The 19,284-nt window shown below is 43.9% G+C and overlaps 1 protein-coding gene across 1 annotated transcript in view; it reads right to left on the bottom strand.

Annotated features, from left to right (window-relative positions):
- The window catches only part of KIAA0195 (KIAA0195 ortholog), a 43,825-nt gene extending 26,753 nt beyond the window's left edge, over positions 1-17,072 (bottom strand). The window contains exons 1-8 of the mRNA XM_009323760.1: positions 17,040-17,072; positions 4,739-4,858; positions 3,931-4,058; positions 3,198-3,334; positions 2,327-2,523; positions 1,383-1,534; positions 658-760; positions 258-344 (exon numbers count right to left, since the gene is read on the bottom strand). Coding sequence (XP_009322035.1) covers positions 258-344; positions 658-760; positions 1,383-1,534; positions 2,327-2,523; positions 3,198-3,334; positions 3,931-4,058; positions 4,739-4,858; positions 17,040-17,063 — 948 coding nt within the window. The 5' untranslated portion in view covers positions 17,064-17,072. The remainder of the gene's footprint in view (positions 1-257; positions 345-657; positions 761-1,382; positions 1,535-2,326; positions 2,524-3,197; positions 3,335-3,930; positions 4,059-4,738; positions 4,859-17,039) is intronic.
- Positions 17,073-19,284: the final 2,212 nt, after the last annotated feature.

Here is a 19,284-nt window from a genome sequence, read left to right as displayed (position 1 = left end):
AGGCAAACGATACCATATATATATATATACACACACACATAAATGGCAAATGAGAGAGAGCAAACAACATAAAGGGCAGTCTAGGAGGAATGGCCAGGGTAGAGCTGTTGTCCTGCTTCACTGAGAGCTCCTGGATCCAGCATGCACAAGGCCGTGCATAGGATGCTGCCATGGGATGAAGCAAGTCACTGAGGGAGGAAATCAGCCTCAGGGGTGCTTGGGGAGGAGGTGTAGTGGAGCTCAAAGCTCCCCTTTACCTGTAGCTGAAGAAGAGTGTACTGCCAAGAAGCAATTCCAGGAGCTTTGAAAATGAAGCGCACAGCATTGGTGATCAGGAAGCCAGCCTACAATTCAAACGGAGATGACACTGTCAGCTAACTACTAGTACTTGTAGCAAAGGAGTTTTCACTGCCTTGTAACATTCTCAGCCCTGGGAAATTCTGGAAGATATACTTGGTCTGCTGCTGCAGTTCCTCCCTCCACTCTCACTGCTAGATGGCTCAGCATCTTTGCTTCTCTGAACTACCCAAGGTACACACAGAGTCAGCTGCATGAGTTAGGGCCTGGCCATAATTTCCTGTTGATGGCTGCAAATTCTTCACTTTTATTGACAAAACATGGTTATATTCAACAGCAAAGGCTTGAAATGAGACCTACCAGTACAATAGGGACAGCATATTTCAGCATCACTGACTGTACAGTGAATCTCTCATTATCCAGGGCTGTCACAGGACGTGACAAAGCCATTTCCAGACACCACCTAAAAAATGGAAAACAGCTTGAGATTTCAGCAACCAAGACCCTAACCCTGCACTTTCCTCAGATATAAACCTCCTAGTAGACCTGGTTAGAACACTATGTTCACCCTATGCTACAAGGGATGACCTTCAAAAGAGAAGCCAAGTTCTACAATAAGTGTTGCACTTGCCATGGTAAATTTGCAGTGCTGTTGAGCAAACTCCCCAGGTCTCATCACCCACTTAACAGGAAGGCTCCATGGCCCCAATGTGTACTGAAACTCCAACACGACATTCAGATATCTCTATCTCCAGTTGACCAAAGGGTGTCATATCACTGGTTACATCAAATGCATGAAATCTGTGACCTCCCTGCATTGTTCAAATTTAGTTGGGAAGTAATGAGCTGAACAGTAATACTTAGCATATATGCGGTTTTATATATTAGCCTAACCTACCAGTTAAGGAGGACAACTGAAGACAGACAGTGAGAGACTTATAGCATTCCCAGGTAAGAAAGAAAACACAGCACAGCATATTTGAAAATTCCTGTCCTGGACTGGTAAGTCTCATTCTTTGCCGACACAAGGCAGCAACAAGGACATAGACAAGCCGTGCAGGCCTTGTGCACTGTATTTAACCCACCTAACATTATCTATTATTGGGGTCTTCAAGACACGGAAGAGACGATACAGCTGAGGGTTCTGAGGTCCCTTCTTCACTTCTCCCCTTGGGGAGGGCGGAGGTGAGAAAGGTGGAAACAGATCTCCTGGCTCCAGAACTATGTGCTCATCATCCTAGAAAAGAAGTCAGAGAGCCCAAAGGCTGTACAGTCGGAGCCTTGGTGGAATCCTGCTGCGAGGGACTGGAGGTTTAGTCCAGCAGGATCCCTCCCACTGCAAGTGACACAATACGCGTTTGTCATAGTTCCCTCTCTCAGCTCTCAAAAATTCATTAGCTAAACCGTTGCTTCAAACTTGAAGCAAAATGAGATGCTTGTGTTCAAGCACATCTGGTTGTTTCATGAAAATTGGCGTTTGAAGTGAAAGTTACAATAAAAACCAACAAAGGTAAACTTCAAGCTTTAAAGTTTTTCCAGTCTTCTTCAAGGAGCAAAATCTTCGCATAGATCTTGTAATTGATTTGTTGATTTACTTCTACCCCAGGTATTTTATATTATCTTCTATAATAAATCAGTAGTAAGGAGAAGGTCAAAGCAAACAAACTTTATTTCTGCACATAAAAAAACAGGATAAAGTAGGAGTGTTGTATGTCATATCATCCTACTGGATAGATTCACTTCACTTATAATTTAGCAGCACATTACAATTTCCCCTCAACCCAGAAGAGATGGAAATATGGTGCTTTGGTATCACATTAGCGTCTCCTGTCTATTGGGTTTAGGAGTTCATAGAGAAGATGCAGTCTGTCTAACGAAGCACCGTCCTTGACTGAACTGGAATTTCAAGCTATTTTCAAGGTCAGAAGAAATCAAACACTCCAATAATCTGTACATTAGGAATTAGAGTATTAGCAAGAAAATCCTGGGAAATATATTACAGGCCAGGGAAATAAGACAAGCAAGTTACCTTAATCCCTCTCAGAGAAGCAAATGACTCCTGACCTGGCCTCAAAGCAATGACATCTCCTTCTACTAACAGGCTCACAGGCAGGTTGACAAGATGACCATCCCTGTAGGCCCAATGAAGGGACCAGGATGGGGCATAAGGCATGTGAAGGTCAGGGTACATGGAGTCTGGCCATTTCACCTCTTTGCCAAGTGTATCTGAAAGCACAAAGTGTGAAAGAATTAAGTGATAACAATTCTGGAGGGGCCAATCATACATCAATTTACATCCTGTAGCGGCTATAGGTCCTCCAGTGCTAAGCTCAGTCCATTCCCATGATCTTTTATCATCTCTCTCTTTCTTCTTGATGGCTTTTCCCCTCTCTCTCCACCCAGTATTAACAACTAAACATAGTCATTTTATAACCTTAAATACATACTTGTACAATGGAAAAGCTAAAGGCTGTTCTTAAAAATGCCGCACTGAAATGAACTGCCTCCTCAGGTTCAAAAGCCCCCGTTGAGACGATGCTCACGCACAGTAATTTATTTCCTTCTGTTCTATGTTGTGGTACAACCCCACATATTCTTCTCTCATCATCTGCTGCAAGGCAGATATTTTTGTAAGATACTGAGGATTCGAATTACTCCAAAGCACAGACATAACAGACGCCTACCTGATAACACAGAAATTGGAAGCACATGGCCACATGACAGCTCAAAATAACTATTCTACAGGACAGGCATGAGTAGGACACAATTCTCACAGCTTATTTCTGTGTAACATAGGGGAAGGCTAGTAAGCTCAATTAGTAACGTACGTGATCAGGTTTGGAGAAAAATCCAACGGGAGGAAAACATTAATGCAAATAGACAGATGAATGAGACCTCACCATTTATCTTATCAATGATTGTCTGAAGTCTCCTCTCCACCTCTCTGCACTTCAGCCTCTCTTGACGCCCAATCATGAAGAGATCCAAGAGGAGAAGGAGGAAGAGTGCCAGTGCATTAACTATCTCAGCACCTTGGCTTTGCACAGCAAAACAGAAGAAAGCAGAAAGCACATGAGGTTTGAGTAAATGAGCAGAATACACTGCCAGCCACCCACACAGATAAATGCACACCTGCTCAATTGTTTATTCCTACATCCCACAGACTTATGGCTAAAAAAGAAAAGCAGGGGAGCTATGATCACACTTCTTCTTTAGAATAATGCCACCAGAGAAGTCTGAAAGGACTCATCTCAATTAAAAAATACCCTTACAAATATGGTCAAGGCATGCTATGGCGCATGTGACTTCTCCTATGAGCCACTAACTTCTCCAGTTTCAAAATCCTTCCTAACTACGATAATGCCTTAGGATTTTTCAAGATCTAGGAATGCTGTAGAAAAAAAATATCAGTCTCTCCATAGGACACTCTATGGGTCTATTAGAAGTCGAATTAAGTTGGCTGAAGTTTTGCGAAAGGGAATTATAGGGACAGAATTACCAGTATGAGTATGCTAATGTCTAGATGTCTAGACAGAATGAGGGACAACACTGGTATGTCAGCCACACACAGTGTCGAGACAACATAAAACTACCACCTTGCTTCAGTTAACCAGCATAGGATGTTTTGCTTACCTCCCCTGTGGCTGGCTCCCATAGCAGCACAGCAGCAACAGCACTGCCAGAAGCATCAGAGATGCACCAGGCCAGTGGAAACAGGAGCAACGGTTACCATGGTAGAGAAAACTGCTCCTCCACACCTCCTACAAAAGGAGAGCAGCAGACAGTCAGCATTCATGAAATACAGAGCCAGATGTTTAAAAAAGCAGAGTGAGAAAGGGTGAAGGCAGCAGTTGACACTCCAGGATGAGCACAACTTTGTAAAACCCCTCAAAATGATACAGAGCATCCCAGATCAGTTATGCAAATGCTACAGCACTAACGGTTGCTCAGCTGGCTAGCCTGGGTGAACATTCTCTGCTTTACTCTCTCTTGGAAGATTGAAAAGGCTTCTGTGCCAGGCTGCCCCATTGTCACTAACCCAGAGACGAACACTTTTAACATTCATAAACACTAGCACTTTGTATTCAACACACATGCTAGATAAACATGGTGGACAAGGGGAGACTGTTGAGCTTCACAGCTCTTTCTCTCCACCTGATACGGAACCCCTAGGCACACTGCCATTAGTGGCTCTTGAAGCTCTTAGATGCTTCACAGGTGAAGCTAAGCTCCTGTAGAGCTCCAGCATCCAGGAGAGAACTGCTGAGAGAAACATACCCGTAGGTAATTCTTGCTTTGGTCCCAAGGACTTGAGCAGTCCTACACCCGGACACCTACAGCAGCAGCCTGGGAGGGAATGCAGCCAACTTTTGTTTAATCTTCACCTTTACTTTGAGAAGGGGAGACTGAGTGCCCAACCTTATGCTGTTTGGTACCTCACCTTCCATGAAGTCACTTTTTTCCGCTCCTTCTGATGCCCCTCCAGCAGTGCTGACAACTGGTCTCTCAGGATCGTGAGGGCTTTCTTTGTGGTAAGGCCCAAACTTGAGGTCATCTCATCCTGAGGTGCCAGAAAAACAACTGTTTAGTGCTTTCCTATTTTCTTTTTAGGTTTTTTCCTGGTGGCTGACTGAGCACCCTACCGTGAATGCCCTGCACTCATCATCACCAGTCTGACTCTCTATTTTCCTGAAATCATCTTCCCTCCTGTGAACTTTAGACTGCTGGCTGGCATTAGAGCACCTAGATAATATCGGGTAAACAAACCAGTCCTGACTGTGCCGGATAAATACTTTATCAAAGCACAATACCGAGTCATTTCTACGAAACAAGATTCTAATCAGCAGAGGCTGGGAACAATACAAACGGAGGCTACTCAGCTCCAAGGTTACACAGGCTTGAACTGGTATGAGTTTGTAGAGGCAACAGAACACAGACAGTTATGATAGAATTTTAATAATACAGGATGGATTTTGCTAACAGTAATAACAACTAAGTAGTAGAACATCTGCAATTCTAAACAAGAGTGGTCCAATTTCCACAACGGCTTGTTACAAATTTTTGGTTACGAATCCTGCCTCTGTGGCTACTTCGACACAGAAACCCCCAGATTTAAGTGCTAGGCAATGCATCAGTTCAGGCAGAGACACGACTCCAGCATCAACTCCTCCTTTTACAAAAGAAAGCCCTGGAGATTTAAGTGCTGAATTGTGCAAACATACAGGGCTACGGAACCACACAGAGTCCAGACCACTGCTCCCTCACTCTTCAGCAAAGAGGTAGCAGCCTGAAAGGACACAAACCAAGAGTGTGCTATCTGATGCTGATAACAAGAAAGTGGGGTAAACGCTTGCATTTCTGGGGCAGGAACACAAGCACTTACCTTCCTTTCAAATCACAGAGACTGCTACGAGGTACTGTGGGTACCAGATCACTGAAAGTGAATGAACAAGGAAAAGTGGGCAGGTGGCTATGAGAGGGCTACAGCAGATATCACGGTACTGGTCAATAAAAGTTCTCATTTGCATTTCATGTTTTAATACAAACACCCTGAGGATGTACAGCGCATAGGATATCCTGCACATTAGAAATGTTCAGGTGTATCATACTGTTTACAGAGTACAGAACTATTGAACACAAAGCAGGCAGCAAGCTTCCCCCTCTGGTCCCCACCAGTGTGACACACAGCCCAGCAAATACAGCTCAGGCAGGAGCTGCAGCTCTTCCTGCTATTGCAGTCATGAGCTCTTCCCAGCCCTGCCAAATCCACCGTGGTCTCAAACTGCAGCAGCTCTGCTATTCAGGAGCTGCATGCGCGCACCCAGCTCTGCAAGTGCAGCTCAGCTATGAATTGCACTTCTCTTCCTGTTCCTTAACTGAGTGGTTTCGTGATGAACATTTACTGGAAACTAATCTCGGACTTCAGACTCATTTGAATTGATGGTCCAATCCAAAACTGTAACGTAAGCATCAAGGAATAGCACATAGATGCTCTTTAAACTACCATCTACCACACACACACACTCCCCACCTATCAGGGACAATCTGAAACAGCAAATTCTGGCCAGGCAGAGTCTAGCAATGCTGCTTTAGCTGCACTTTTACAGAACTAAAAATAATGCTGCTGTAGTTTTCATTCTGTGTCAGTTTTAGGAATAGAGGAAGCAGTTCTGTGTTGTTCTTGGAAGCAGCCCAGGTAACATCAGCACAGGACTAAACATAGGAGCCTCTCAAAGACTCCCAGAGGAGAAGATGGCAGGCAGTGGAGCTGGCAACAGACGTGCTACTGCACCACAGGAGTGCTGCAAACAGGACTGCCCGCAAGCAACACGGAGAAAGTGACACAATAAGGTTTTTCTCTCTCTGCTGACTGCTGGCTGTTTGGGGCATAGCAAAGCATCCACAAAAACACTCATCCTCTCCAGCACAGGGAAAGCAGACAGATAAATAAAAGACACAGAATGAAAGGCAGCAATAACAAGAGGGACTTTGAAAAGCAAAGTCTGCTTAGACACCGAGCTGGTTCCAATGGATACATCAAGAGCTACAGCAGAAATGAGAGGAAAGCTGCACTTAATGCCAACATCTGCCAACACACACTGCCTGGAAAGAGAAACTGCCACATCACAACAGGCAGTGAGCAGAAAAAGGCAGCAAATCCAGCAGTAATCAGAAAGGTTCCTGAAATACTTGCACACCTGCTCCAGTCTTTACACAGGAGTTACTGCTTTGTCATAGTATCAGTCAAGGTAAGGGCAGCCACAAAGGAAGGTGGCTGTAGCAGGTGAGAAAGAACAAGTGCAGAGTGTGGCAGGGCTGGGGAGGAAGAACAGCAGGAAGGGCAGGGATTGTTAAACACCCATCCTGACACTTAAAACATGGAGTTTTTGCATGCCTTTTTGCTCTGCAAAGCAGGCAAAGCCAGCCTGGTAAACAAACACTGTAATAATGTGAGTGAGAGGCTGCCTGCGGTGACTCAGATAACCTTCTGCTGGTGAGCATCCAGGGAAAGCGCTTGGAACCAAGGAATGAAAGGGACAGGCGAGAAGAGCCACCCTGAGCTCCCGGCAAGGGGCAGCTGTAGGTTTTTGCAACAAGAGCTGCCCTGCTAAGTCATCAACCACTAATGAGGCATTTTTCAAACGCCCTAAAGTACACCTTTCTATATGGCAAAGGTAGGTGCTCTTAAGCTGTCCCAGAGGGATCTTTCCAGCCTTTCATCAGCTGCAAGTGCTCTTCCTGCCGCAAAACAGGAGGTGAGCACCCCAGGGTGAAGAAGCCATTCACCGGAGGTGTCAGTTCATTAATAAAAACCTCAACATTCACATCTTTGCTTTGGACAGTTGCATTGAAAGAGTAATCCACTAATTTTCAGGTCAAAACAAAAACAGAGAGACACCTTCCCACACAGCTGCCTTAGCATAGGGCTTCCTCTGAAGAACAAAAAAAAAAAAAGAAAAAACAGACAGTAAATTCCAGGTTACAGTGAAAGCAAACCCCTGATGGGTATCAGGAGGCATTTTAAAAGGTTATACTTTCTTTTTGCCCATGCCTAAAGTGAAAAAGTCCTGAGAAGAAAGTGAGTAGTTGCTTCCTCCTTTGCCCCTAGAGAGAGGCTGGAGAGCACACGAGCCTCTAAGTGCACTTAAGGCTCCTCTGGAGCTGACCCCTGCCCCACCTATCACAGCCTTAGTCCAAGAGGCATGACTGAAGCCAGGTAAACACAGGATGATTGCAACCTTCTGCCTTGCAGATGATAACGCGTCTCTCTTAGAGCTGTAATCTGCAGGATGGCTGTTAAGGAAAAAGCACACAGTGCAGAAGATTTTTTTGTACATGTGATCTCATTTTCTAGAGGGAATGAATGCACTGAGGTGTGGACTGGACGGGAAGATGAAAAGATGCGTGAATGGGCTCCTCTTTTCTCCACTTTCAGTAAATATCCTAAATGTTAAATTACTGCTTAGCTTGCCTGCAAACATCAGGCAAAGGGAACCTGAGCTAGATCTAGCAAATGCCCAGGTTTAGAAGCTGGTTTGGCTCTTCAGGAAGGAGATAAGAAGCAGCTCAGAGCTGCTGTGGCTCAGAGATGGGGAGCCACAGAATCAGTAGACTTTCCTTTGCCTTCTCCTCTCAGTTGGCCCTCCATAGTTTGACAGGGGGAAATTACTTGGCAAATACCCAGTGATCCAGGAGCTTGTTTAAATCTGTAGCGTTGCCTGGCTCACAGCAAAAAGGTTTCCTTTACCTTCCTCATGGGTTGCAGGAGCGTTTTCAGATTGATAGGTAGGAAAAGAGTGGTTATCTTCTGATTTTTCCTCCCACAATGTGAAGTTGTTCCCGAGCATAACCAACTAGTCGTGTCTGCTTCCTGCAGCCCACCTTCACCCTTACACAAAATCACCACTGGTTCCTGATCTGTCCTCCTAAAATTCCCATCCTGTTCTTTCACACATAGAACCATTCAAGAATATCTTAAAAGTTTATCAGCTATTCTCACACTCTCTGCTATCTAATGAAGGATAGAGGTATTGTTCCTTTAAGAGGAACAAACAAGCAGAGGTCAGAATGTATATATGTAAGAAATGGACACAAAATATTCGTATAAGTCCTCTTATGTTTTCATACAGCCATTACACATCCATAGTAGCATATTTATTTGTTCTACCAGTATATGTTGATATAATATGTGGTGTTGCATCACATGTGCCAAACGTTTTTTTAAATAATACTGGAGCACAAATATATCATTTGCTTTATAGAATGCACCCTTCCAACTGTTTCTGTAGACACATAAGTTGATTCAGCTGAGCAAAGCGGGTTGAATCATCCTCCGTCCTCTGTGGATTCAGTCTCTTGCAGAATAAGGGCTTCTCACCAAGACTGCTGTACACTTGAATGTAACTGCCTTTACAAAGATTGTTTAAACAAATAAGGGAATAGAAAACAGAAGATTTGCTAGAAGCTTCAATTTTCATAGACTGCAGTTCCACCCCTCTGATTCAGAGTGGTATGGAAAACCCCTACAAGGCAGCTGTCAGATTGTTTCCCTCTTTGCAGGCTGCACACACTAGGCACCTTTTTTAACACTTCTACTCAGTTGCTTTTCACATTTAAACAGTTGGAGGTGGGAAACTGGGCAGCAGAATGTTCCTCCTCTTTCTGAGAGCTATTTTGCATTCCTTAGCAGAAACAAGAAGGCAGTTTTTAATTTAACAATGACATTTTGCAGGCTATTAATCTACTTCAGGGATTACACCTCCTGAAATGTAAGCATTATTCACAATTTCAAAAACACATGAGAAGGAGTAACTCCACCAAATATATTTGCATTTAGTACTGTAAGTCAGATTCTTGCCACAATACGACCCGTAGTAGTGTTTTTTGGGTCTCATTAGAGAGGATGGCAGACATCATACACACAACAGCATGTAATTTCTTGGGGCAACATTTCTTACAGCAGGCTAGTGCTAGAGAGGGATTTATTCTTGTTCTAAAGCAAATCATACATCAGTATGCTACAGCTCTGTCCAACTGCAGCAGCCGAGTTAGTGCTCAGACTGCCTGAAATGGCATATCCATACTACAGAATGATACAGATGTAGCCAGCAAAGCCAATATATAGGCCACTCTGGGCAAAAGTTTCCCTTTATTACCTACATTTTTGGTCCTGATTATGCTTTTTGTCTTTCTTAGTGCTCACCTAGTTACTTTTCAAAAGACATCTGATCCCTGACTCCTAGCAAGACTGCTTCTCTAGTGACCCAGGCTACATGAAGCCTCCACCCTGACACATTCCTACTCCATGGGATGATCTTTTGATTAAGACTCTGGACTAACCATCAGGACAACTGGATTCTGTTCTTCATTCTGCCACAGATTCTTGCATGGCAGTGTGAAAATCGGATGCTCCTCTGCACCTTAGTTTCTCACCTCTATAATGGGACTACCAACTCCCTACCAACTGTAGGCATTGTGAAGATTAGAATATTCACCAACCCACCTGAACACTACTGGAAAGCACAGAAAAAAGAAATACGTGTTGATACCTGCATGATTCAGGCAGCTCCATCCAGCAGATCATGGCTCTGTGGGGACCACTGCCTTTAAAACTGGACATGCCGGGAAAGGTACCAGAAGGCACAGCGAACATAGCTATCAAACTTTGTTTAAATGCCACCTGACATGAGCTTGGCAGCCACAGCTTAGCTGTTGGTGGTCTCAAATCAAATGAAACAAGAGAAGTCTTCAGTACAGCAGTGCCCAAATTAATGGACAGAGCAATAGTCAACAATCGTCTCCTTCCTCCATCTGCAGCAACAGTATGAAAGGCAGCCCAGACCTCCCCTGGCCCCTGGACAAAAGAGCGCCCACAGTTTGGTAACTGGGTGCCTGCAGGGGCTGCAGTGTGGACGCTGGCTTTGAGGCTCCCTGCAGCTCATTGCTAACAGGGCCTGCAGACTTACACTGCAAAGAGACACAGCTGCAGGAGCACAGATCTCTCAGAGATCTGGCCAAAGCAACACTAATCAGCCATCTGAATCACCACTGAACAGAGTTCATTTTAATCCAGACAATGACATTCACATTTCATGGCCTCCGTAAAGCACAGAGTAAGATGCCAACAGGCACGATCAACCTTTCCACATGGGTAATGCAAAGCCCAGTGCTTTGCTTCTCCCTCAGCTAGTAGCAGCTCAACAGCAGAGAAAGAGGCAATCGCTCCCCAGGTAACAGCCCAGTTTTGAATTGTACATTCCCCAGTCTGTCTCTTCGGTCCTTTTTGCAGCAGCAAATACCCAAACATAGTTACCTGCCCCACCAGGCTGCTGGCAGGATGAGACAGTGTTTATGCAGTGCTTTGAAGCTTACCTGTACTATGCAATTATCGAGCTTTAATTACTGTAATTTATCCAGTTACACTATTCATCCAGGTTCAGAGAGCAGTTAGGGGTCCGTATCTATTCTGGCTTCAACACACAGCATACTGCTTTATGCCAATGCAGAGCTTACTCCAGAGGATACTAATCCCCTCCCAGAGACCAGCAATGCTCAGAAATCCATAGAACTTCAGCACATCTTTCACTCCCCCCCCCCTTAGTTTTCTTGCCATCCCCACTTCTTTATCTGAAGACTTTGGGGACTAAAACTACAATACAGCCTAGCAGGTGCACTGTGAGATATTTCAAAGAGATAAGAAGGTTCAACAGCTACAGATCAAAGCACGTAGAAGAAAAAGACAAATTTAAGTCATGAGGCAGAGGGGCAGCAAAGCAGGAGTCAGTAGTAAAATCATATTTGGCCCCTCGTGTTGGTTCTAGGGTTAAATCTGCAGTTTAAAACTTTTTTCACTGCTTCATGTCCTGCCATAACCTCTTTCCCCAAAACCTCAAAGCTCTTCATGCACCATCACATCAGGCAGGATGCAGGTTGGGGAGGGAGAGAGGGAAAGCCATTTTGAATTTAAATGTTAAGGGAAACTTACTTTGTGGCATTTGCCTTGGTGGGGGATCCAGAGATCGGCCTGCTTGAAGAGCATCTGGGCTAAATTCCTGTGCCACTTCCCCAGCAACTTGCACTGCTGCTGCCCTCCAAAAATGAGAGAGCAAAAAGGGAGAGAGAGCAAGACTGTGCAGAGCCCAGCGCTGTAGAGAATGAGACAGAAGCAGCAGAGTGAAGCACCAGTCTGCTGATTAATTCAGCCTGTTTCCAATCACACTACAGTTCCAGCAAAGAGGCGGTGGATGGGGGTGGGGGATGAGGGATAGAAAGGGGGAAATAAAAGGCAGAGAGGGAAGAAAGTTTGCCCAGGATAGCACGGGATGTCTGTACGAATGGTCCATTCATCAGATGGAGCTGATGCAGCCAGAATCCCTGGGTTCCCTGCCTGTAGAGATGCATATGCATGCACAGTAAGGGTTGATGCTGACAGACAGGGGTCTGCGGAAAAGCAGATGGCAAATTAGACAGGACAAAGTGCTATAAAATATACTACAGGGGAAGGAACACCTAAGCAGGCAAGGAAAAAGACTAGACTGAGACAGAGAGACCCAGGAATACCAGCTCCCCTATATAAATCTAGGAGAGTCTTCCAGATGACTCCACAGCTTTGGATTCAAGCTTAATTTAAAAATATAAGCATTTGCTATTTAAACAAGTTGAGATGGTTACAGGTCCAGTCTGAAGTGTTCCCTCCCTCTTGTTGATAGAAAAAGCAGCAAAAGCCCCTCTCAGCATCCAATATTCATACATCCTGAGCCACACAATCTAAACCAAAAGGTGCACCTAAATTCTTCATAGCCATGCGCCACGCCTGGGGCTCCCCGTTTACTGACACCTGGGCAGTGGCACAGAGAAGGCAAAGGATTAGTGTAGACAGGGAAGGGCTGGGTAGAACAACAGGTAATGGGATAAAAAGGCCTTTGGAGGTGAAGAAGGAATGAGCCTTTTCTCTCATTCTCATCTTTTACAGGAATGCTTCCTTCTCATTTTTGGAGGGAAGGACCTTTATAAGCGGGTTTTTATATAGCTCTTACTTCAGTACTGTCCTAATTCTGTCTGGGGCTTCCCAGTTCTGCAAAGCAATCGCTAAACCAATTACTTCCATTCCACATAGAAAGGAGTAAAGAACTGGCCCAGCCAAGAACCATGTTAATAGCTCGCCAAGGATTACAGCCGGTCTGTATAGAATGGAACAGACAGGCACTGGAAACGTTTCCAGTCTCAGCATATTATGTAGCTTTGAAGACCATGTACAGGTATCAGGATTCGCCTATCATCCCTGGCCAAGCTCTTCACTTCCTTTACTTCCCTGAGATTCAGACACCTAAATAGTCACAGCCCATATTCTGTGTTTAAAGCCAGAAGTGCAGATATTAAGAGGTCTCAGTATTTACAGTAAACCCAGCGCAGGCTAGATCTAAGACAACTGAAAGAACTAGTTATCACCTCTGTGTCAGCACTGAGTTACACATCAGTATGTAATCTCACAAAGCTCTTAAAGCCAAAGTTGAAGGGAAGTAGACGCTGCATTTAATGTCACTTCAGGAGGAAGCGGGGGAGAAAGAGGCAAGACATCCTTCATCCTTCTGTAGGGCATTTTGTTACCTAGACAACAATTTTAAACCACAGAGAGGAACAAAATGTCCTAACGGCACAATTTTTCCTTCCTTCCTCTTTTCCTGCTAAGAAACTACTCACCTACTCACTTCAACACAAAGGAAAAAAGTAAGGAGAAAAAAGAAAGCATCAACAACATGGGGTTAGAATGGGCAAACCCTCACACAACATACATGTATCAGCCCCTTCCTAGCTTAGTGCTTGCTGAGCTGTTTCCCATGCCTCTGCAACTTCTGGAGACTTGAATGAATGTGAATAAAACAACTTGCTCGTGACAGTGCAATACCAGGAATAACCCTTGTGCTTCATGCAGTTAAGAGGTCCCAACACAACTTTCTTCCAGCTCTGAAACTCCAGCTTTGGTCGTGAACACAAATGGAAATGGATCAAATTGCCTCTTCTTGTTTACCCCACTGTTGAGAGACCTTGCTCTAAAGTGTTTTGTATAGGGCAGTAATTTCTACTACTTAGCTTCCTTCTGATATCAGCTGGTATCATAAATTGCATCTGGACATGCACTTGTGCATTAAATAACAGAATGAAACAGCAGAAGCTGTAAACTTGAGATCTGAAGATAAAACTCTGGGTTGAACTAAAAGTCTGAGTATAAAGGCGGGGACTGAGACCCATACAAAAACTGCAGCATACACGAGAGACGCCTGTGGAAAAAGGATCAGTTTGTGAAAAAGCCCTTGAAAGAAGAGCTGAGGTTTTAGAGAACAGCAGGGATAGAGATAGAGTTACAGTTATGGAGTTACAGTTATCTAGAGATAAGAGATACAGTTACTGGCAAGATGAGAAGAGGCAAAGGACTTGGGCTACTTTTCAGTCCAAAGGTAGGACTGTAGCTCTTGTTAGGCATCCTGGAACAAGATAGCTCAGGACCAACAGTGCTGTAGCTGGAGCAACGTGGAGTACAGCACAGGCTCCCTGAATACTCTGAGCTCTGGCCAGGAGGCACAGTGCTGTTTCCAGGCTGCAGCAATTACACTGGGATAATACAGCTCAGCTGTTATTGGTAACTGTGGTATGGATGACGTCAGTAATTTTTAATAGATGGTGTTGCTGCAAATACAGCCTATATCTAAAGTAACTCAAACTAACACTGTCCTGTTGCAATCAGTGCTGCTGTCTGTCTTGGTATATGCTGAGTGGGTCTTGGAGCAGAGATTCTGGCACCTTTCACAAGTATTAAATTCACTTCAGAAATACACAGAAAATTAAAAAGTCAGGAGAAGAGGGGAAAGAACAAGATATCAGCACATTTAACTTAAGAAGGTTTTGGCTCCTAAAATACTCTCCGCCTTTCTCTGCAGTGTCTGGCTTCTGGCAAAAATTGGAAGGCGGCCTACATTACACCTGACAAACTCATCCTCAGCCGTTTCTGACAATGGAACTGTATTAGCTGACTGGAGCCAGAGGACAAGTCTCTCATTTTCTGAGTGACAGATGTCTGTGCTGCAGCAGTGCTCTGAGCATGTCTTCTATTCCAGGAGTGCTAACTCTTCATCACACACATATATTAGAGCAAAGAGATTGCTTTCAACTAGATTTGGGACTAATGTTTTCCCTTGGGTTCATTTTATTTTTAGCATTTTAAAATAAACCTAGCACATCAAATTTACTACTGAGGTTACACAGCAGGTTAATTTGTTCCCTTATCAGCATATATGTGTCCAAGTTCTTCACTTTGGAAAGGAAGATGGACTCCACCTTGAAGGGGATGAAACAAGGATCTGCAGTATTGAAAAAAAAATAGGAGCAAACTCCTTAACACCAAATAATATACTGCTAACGAGAATAAAACCATGGTCTTTCCTCAGAATCCAAACAAAGTAAGTTGTAAAATGCAGCTGAATGTATCAATGTTTTTTTTAAATTCCTATTGAAAAGAGTGTGATGATCTCTTGCCTTCACTTTTAACCCCCATTCAGAAAGGAGGGAGAAAAAACTTCAGTAAATCAGGAGAGGAGACTAGGACTTCGGAACACCATGATTCCCCCCCGTAATCTCCTTGTGCGGGACTCTCTCCTAATAGGCCTTTTAAAGGTCTATTACAATACTGTCCACGCTGCTGCCTGTCCAGCAATTTGATATGCTCTTCCTGTGTTGTACAATGAAGAATGTCATATGAGAAAGACAGAGATGAACCAAAGATTGTGACCTACAGTGAAAGTGTCCTCGCTGTGCTCTGCTGTGGCTGCAGCAATGCCAATGCTTGCGCTCTCAGATCCTACACAGAACACATCCCTGTACAGAATGGCAATTGCGTCATCTCTTTAAAATCATCAATACCAGATTAGACCATGATGTCATTAACAAAAGAATAAATAGATAATTATCCTCATTGGAATGTTACCTCCATAGTAACACAGCAATTTGATATAAAACAATATAGTTCAAACATGTCCCCCGAGCATACCAGCAGCAAGAGGTTCAGGCATGAGTAAACCCAGGCCTTCCTGGTCTAGCACACTACAGAACCGAAAACCTAGCAAATAAGAAGTCTAGTAGGCAAGTGCAAGAGCTGATGTGAAAAACTGAGTACCTTTTAAGTCACTTACACTACTGTAGTAATCTTTTAGAGCAGGTCTGAGTCTAGGTGATTAATGGGTACTTTGCACTAATGAACAGAACCACTTCTTGATGCTGGAGGCACTGTAAACAGAACAGCAAGAAAGGGATGCACACAGAATAACAGAGACAGCAAACATGATCTGGCAGACAAAGCTTACAGTGTGGTGGAGAGAGGGACACCAAAAAGGAAAGCCAAGAATGTTCTCTTACCAGAGTCAGCTGAGAGCTTGGCATGTATAATGTTCTCCACTGGTCCCAAACTACCTGTCCCATTTCTGATTGGGATCTAGAATCAGGACCAGTTCAATTTTTTGAGTGGGAAGTACATTTAATACTCAGGTGGCTGCTGAAACATGGCTAAAACATAAGTGACCAGCAGATTACTCACTGAAGTGATCAAAGTCATTTTACTTTTGGGAAGTAGTAACGTGCCAAGTTTACAGTCTCCTGTCAGCCACAGCAGATATGTCTTTTTACCTTCTATAGCAGCTGTTCATGAAGATCTCTCTCTCTTCTTTTTCCTCTGAAGCTCAAAGCATGGCAAGGTAGCAAGAGACAGATTGCCCCTCCATACAATATCTAGACTTATCTGGCACTTTCTAAACCAGATCTAGAAATACTATCCTGCAGCACTCCCTGGAAAGACATGCAATTGCCCAAGAAATACATACACTTACAATCAGTAAAACTGGACTCAGATTATTTCATCACCTTAGTTTATTTAAAAAATCTTCTCAGTGAATTTAGCCTCTCAAAGCCAAACTAAGTTTCCAGGGGACTGAAGGCCTACCTTAAAGCTCAAGAAAGACAAAGCACCACCATGGTGCCTCAGTCACAGCCTGCAAAGGACTTACCTACTGATGCAAGTAAGTACATCCCTAGGAATGTGAAGGTGACAGACAGTTGGTTATTATCAACTTTGATAATAACCACAGATTATACCATCACATAATAAAGCCAAACGGTGAGTCTTGACCCAAAGTAATGAAAGACAATTAAAAGGATTCAACCTGTAAGTTGGGTATGACCCTTATCATGAAACCTACCTGACACTTCTCCTTGAGGTCCATGGCTATGCGGTTCTGTAAGCATGTCCAGCAAAAGGGGATTGCTCCTCAGGGGAGAATGTCTCCTAGGTAGAGATGAGCTTGGCTACACTTATTACATCACCATCTGTGGAAAGAGAAGGGGAAGCAGTCAATCTCCCCATATCACTCCCTTTAGGACAAGAAAGTGATGGAATTCACAAAATTCAAATGACAGGATTGGTCTTTAAAAGAAGGAGAACTGGGGAGCTGAAAGTGCTTCCAATAGTCCAGCAACCCTCCCCTTACTCAGAACTGATCCCATTAGCTTAACTCCCCCAAAAAACTGGCAGCAGTAGATGAATTAAGTTCCCTGCAGCTCAGAGTAAGAGTATTATTGCAGCCCTGACACACTTTTGGGCAAGCCTCCAAAAAAAGCTGACAAGCCGCTGGATTCCACCAGGTGTTGGAGCGTGCTGTCACCTATGGCTATTTGTCTTGCTATTCGTATCTACCAGGAGCTTTGTCCAGCTAATCTCTAACAGAGCTTGCAGTAATGATTCTTCCATTTGCTGAACAACACATCCAATCTTTGACAAGGGCTAAGCATGTATCTGACCACCATTAAGTAGGCCAGAAGTCATAAAAACAATTCCAGATTACCAGGGAACTAGGCCTTTTTCTTTCTTTCTTTTTTTTTTTTTTTTTTTTTCAGCAAAACTGGGACTCTAACAGAATTGAGGTAGGAAGCAGCTCTGGAACCCACATCCTTCTTCTAGCCCATCTCCCCCTTGATCTCCCATGGCATAAATTTGTTCTCCTTCCACATATGATGCAAAATGTCTTTTCTGGTCAAAATAAAGGATCTGTGTACATTGTTTCAGAGGATTCTCTTATATATAAACACAATGAGATATTATAAGATTATGCTATGATTGGTCTTGGGAAAGTCTTTTTGTTGGTTAGTAACCCTTGGTTCTATTTTTTAATATCACACACAAACTCAGGCCTTGGACATATACTTCTTGTAAATCCAAACAAACAAGGAAGCAGCTAGACCTGCAAATCAATCCAAACCACACACACATTTCCTAGATACAACAGGACTGGCTTTTGCCAGCTGGGATTTACTACCCTGGTCTATACCATGCTGCCTTCTTCAAAGGAGGATTCTGGAGATCCCATCCTTGTGGCAGTCACCTGCAACACTACTCTCCATGATGCTACATCATTTCAAAGAAAACAAAAGGCATTCAAAGCTTACTCAGAAAGCCACTACTGCCCCCACACTGAAGAATTAGATGTCAGTATTTCCTCTCATGCAGGCAAGTCTGGCACCCGCATTCTGGGAAGCAGCAAGCATTCAGTATTCAGACTGCTGTTTATCAAAGAACTGCTTGCAGTACAGCAACCAGCATATGCAAGTGCCATTTTTTGGCTGCTGGCTGGCATGAACCACAAGTCTGGACTCTGCCGTACTTTTCTGTCCTATGACTCTTGTCAATACACCAAGGGAATGAAGCTGTTTTCAGTCACTTCATATCCCTGCCAGGCCAATTAGCAATTGCAAAGAGAGGATCTGACAAAGTTACTGGAGTAAAGCTGACAAAGAGGGCTGGGAATGGGAAGGGGGAAAACATACTTTTGTATGCTTGCACACAGCAGCTTAGAGCCTCAGCATCTTGCCTTTAACTTGAGAGTGACTTCAATATAAGGGAAGGCAAGAGGAGATGATTTTAAGGAGAAAATGGTCACTAACAATAAAAGGGCTAAGAAATAAATCCATGATTCTTCTTTTTACTCCCCTCCGACAGAAGATTTATTAGTAGATCTACTGAAGACTTTATGCACCGTGCTCTCACTCATTCAAATAAAAGTTAAGCACCTGAATTGCTGTCTGGATCTGGACTTCAGAAGCATAATTATCCGTGACACAACTGGGTAACTGTGAAGCCAAAGTCACAAAAGTAGAACAAGAAAAAACATCCTGGACTGTTTGTGCTAATCCCATGGAGCCCATATCATTAGCAGCAGTGGGTGGCTCTGGCTGGAGGGCAGGGGGCCATGCAGGGAGGCAGCTGGGCAGGAGGCAGGATCTGCTGCACTGCTGTGAGTGACATTCTGTTTTAGGCAGCAAACTGAACTATGATCCTGTACACAAAACACACCATTCCTTAAAGTTCAAGGCACATCATCCGCATGCTTAGGAACACCACCCTGAAGTCCTTCAGTGCTAGGAAGCAGGATACACAACAAGGGTGTTACA

Source organism: Pygoscelis adeliae, unplaced genomic scaffold, assembly GCF_000699105.1.
Source record: "Pygoscelis adeliae isolate BGI_AS28 unplaced genomic scaffold, ASM69910v1 Scaffold75, whole genome shotgun sequence".
Lineage (NCBI taxonomy): Eukaryota > Metazoa > Chordata > Aves > Sphenisciformes > Spheniscidae > Pygoscelis > Pygoscelis adeliae.
The sequence above is the reverse complement of the archived record's forward strand: the minus strand, read 5'-3'. Positions and strand labels throughout refer to the sequence as shown.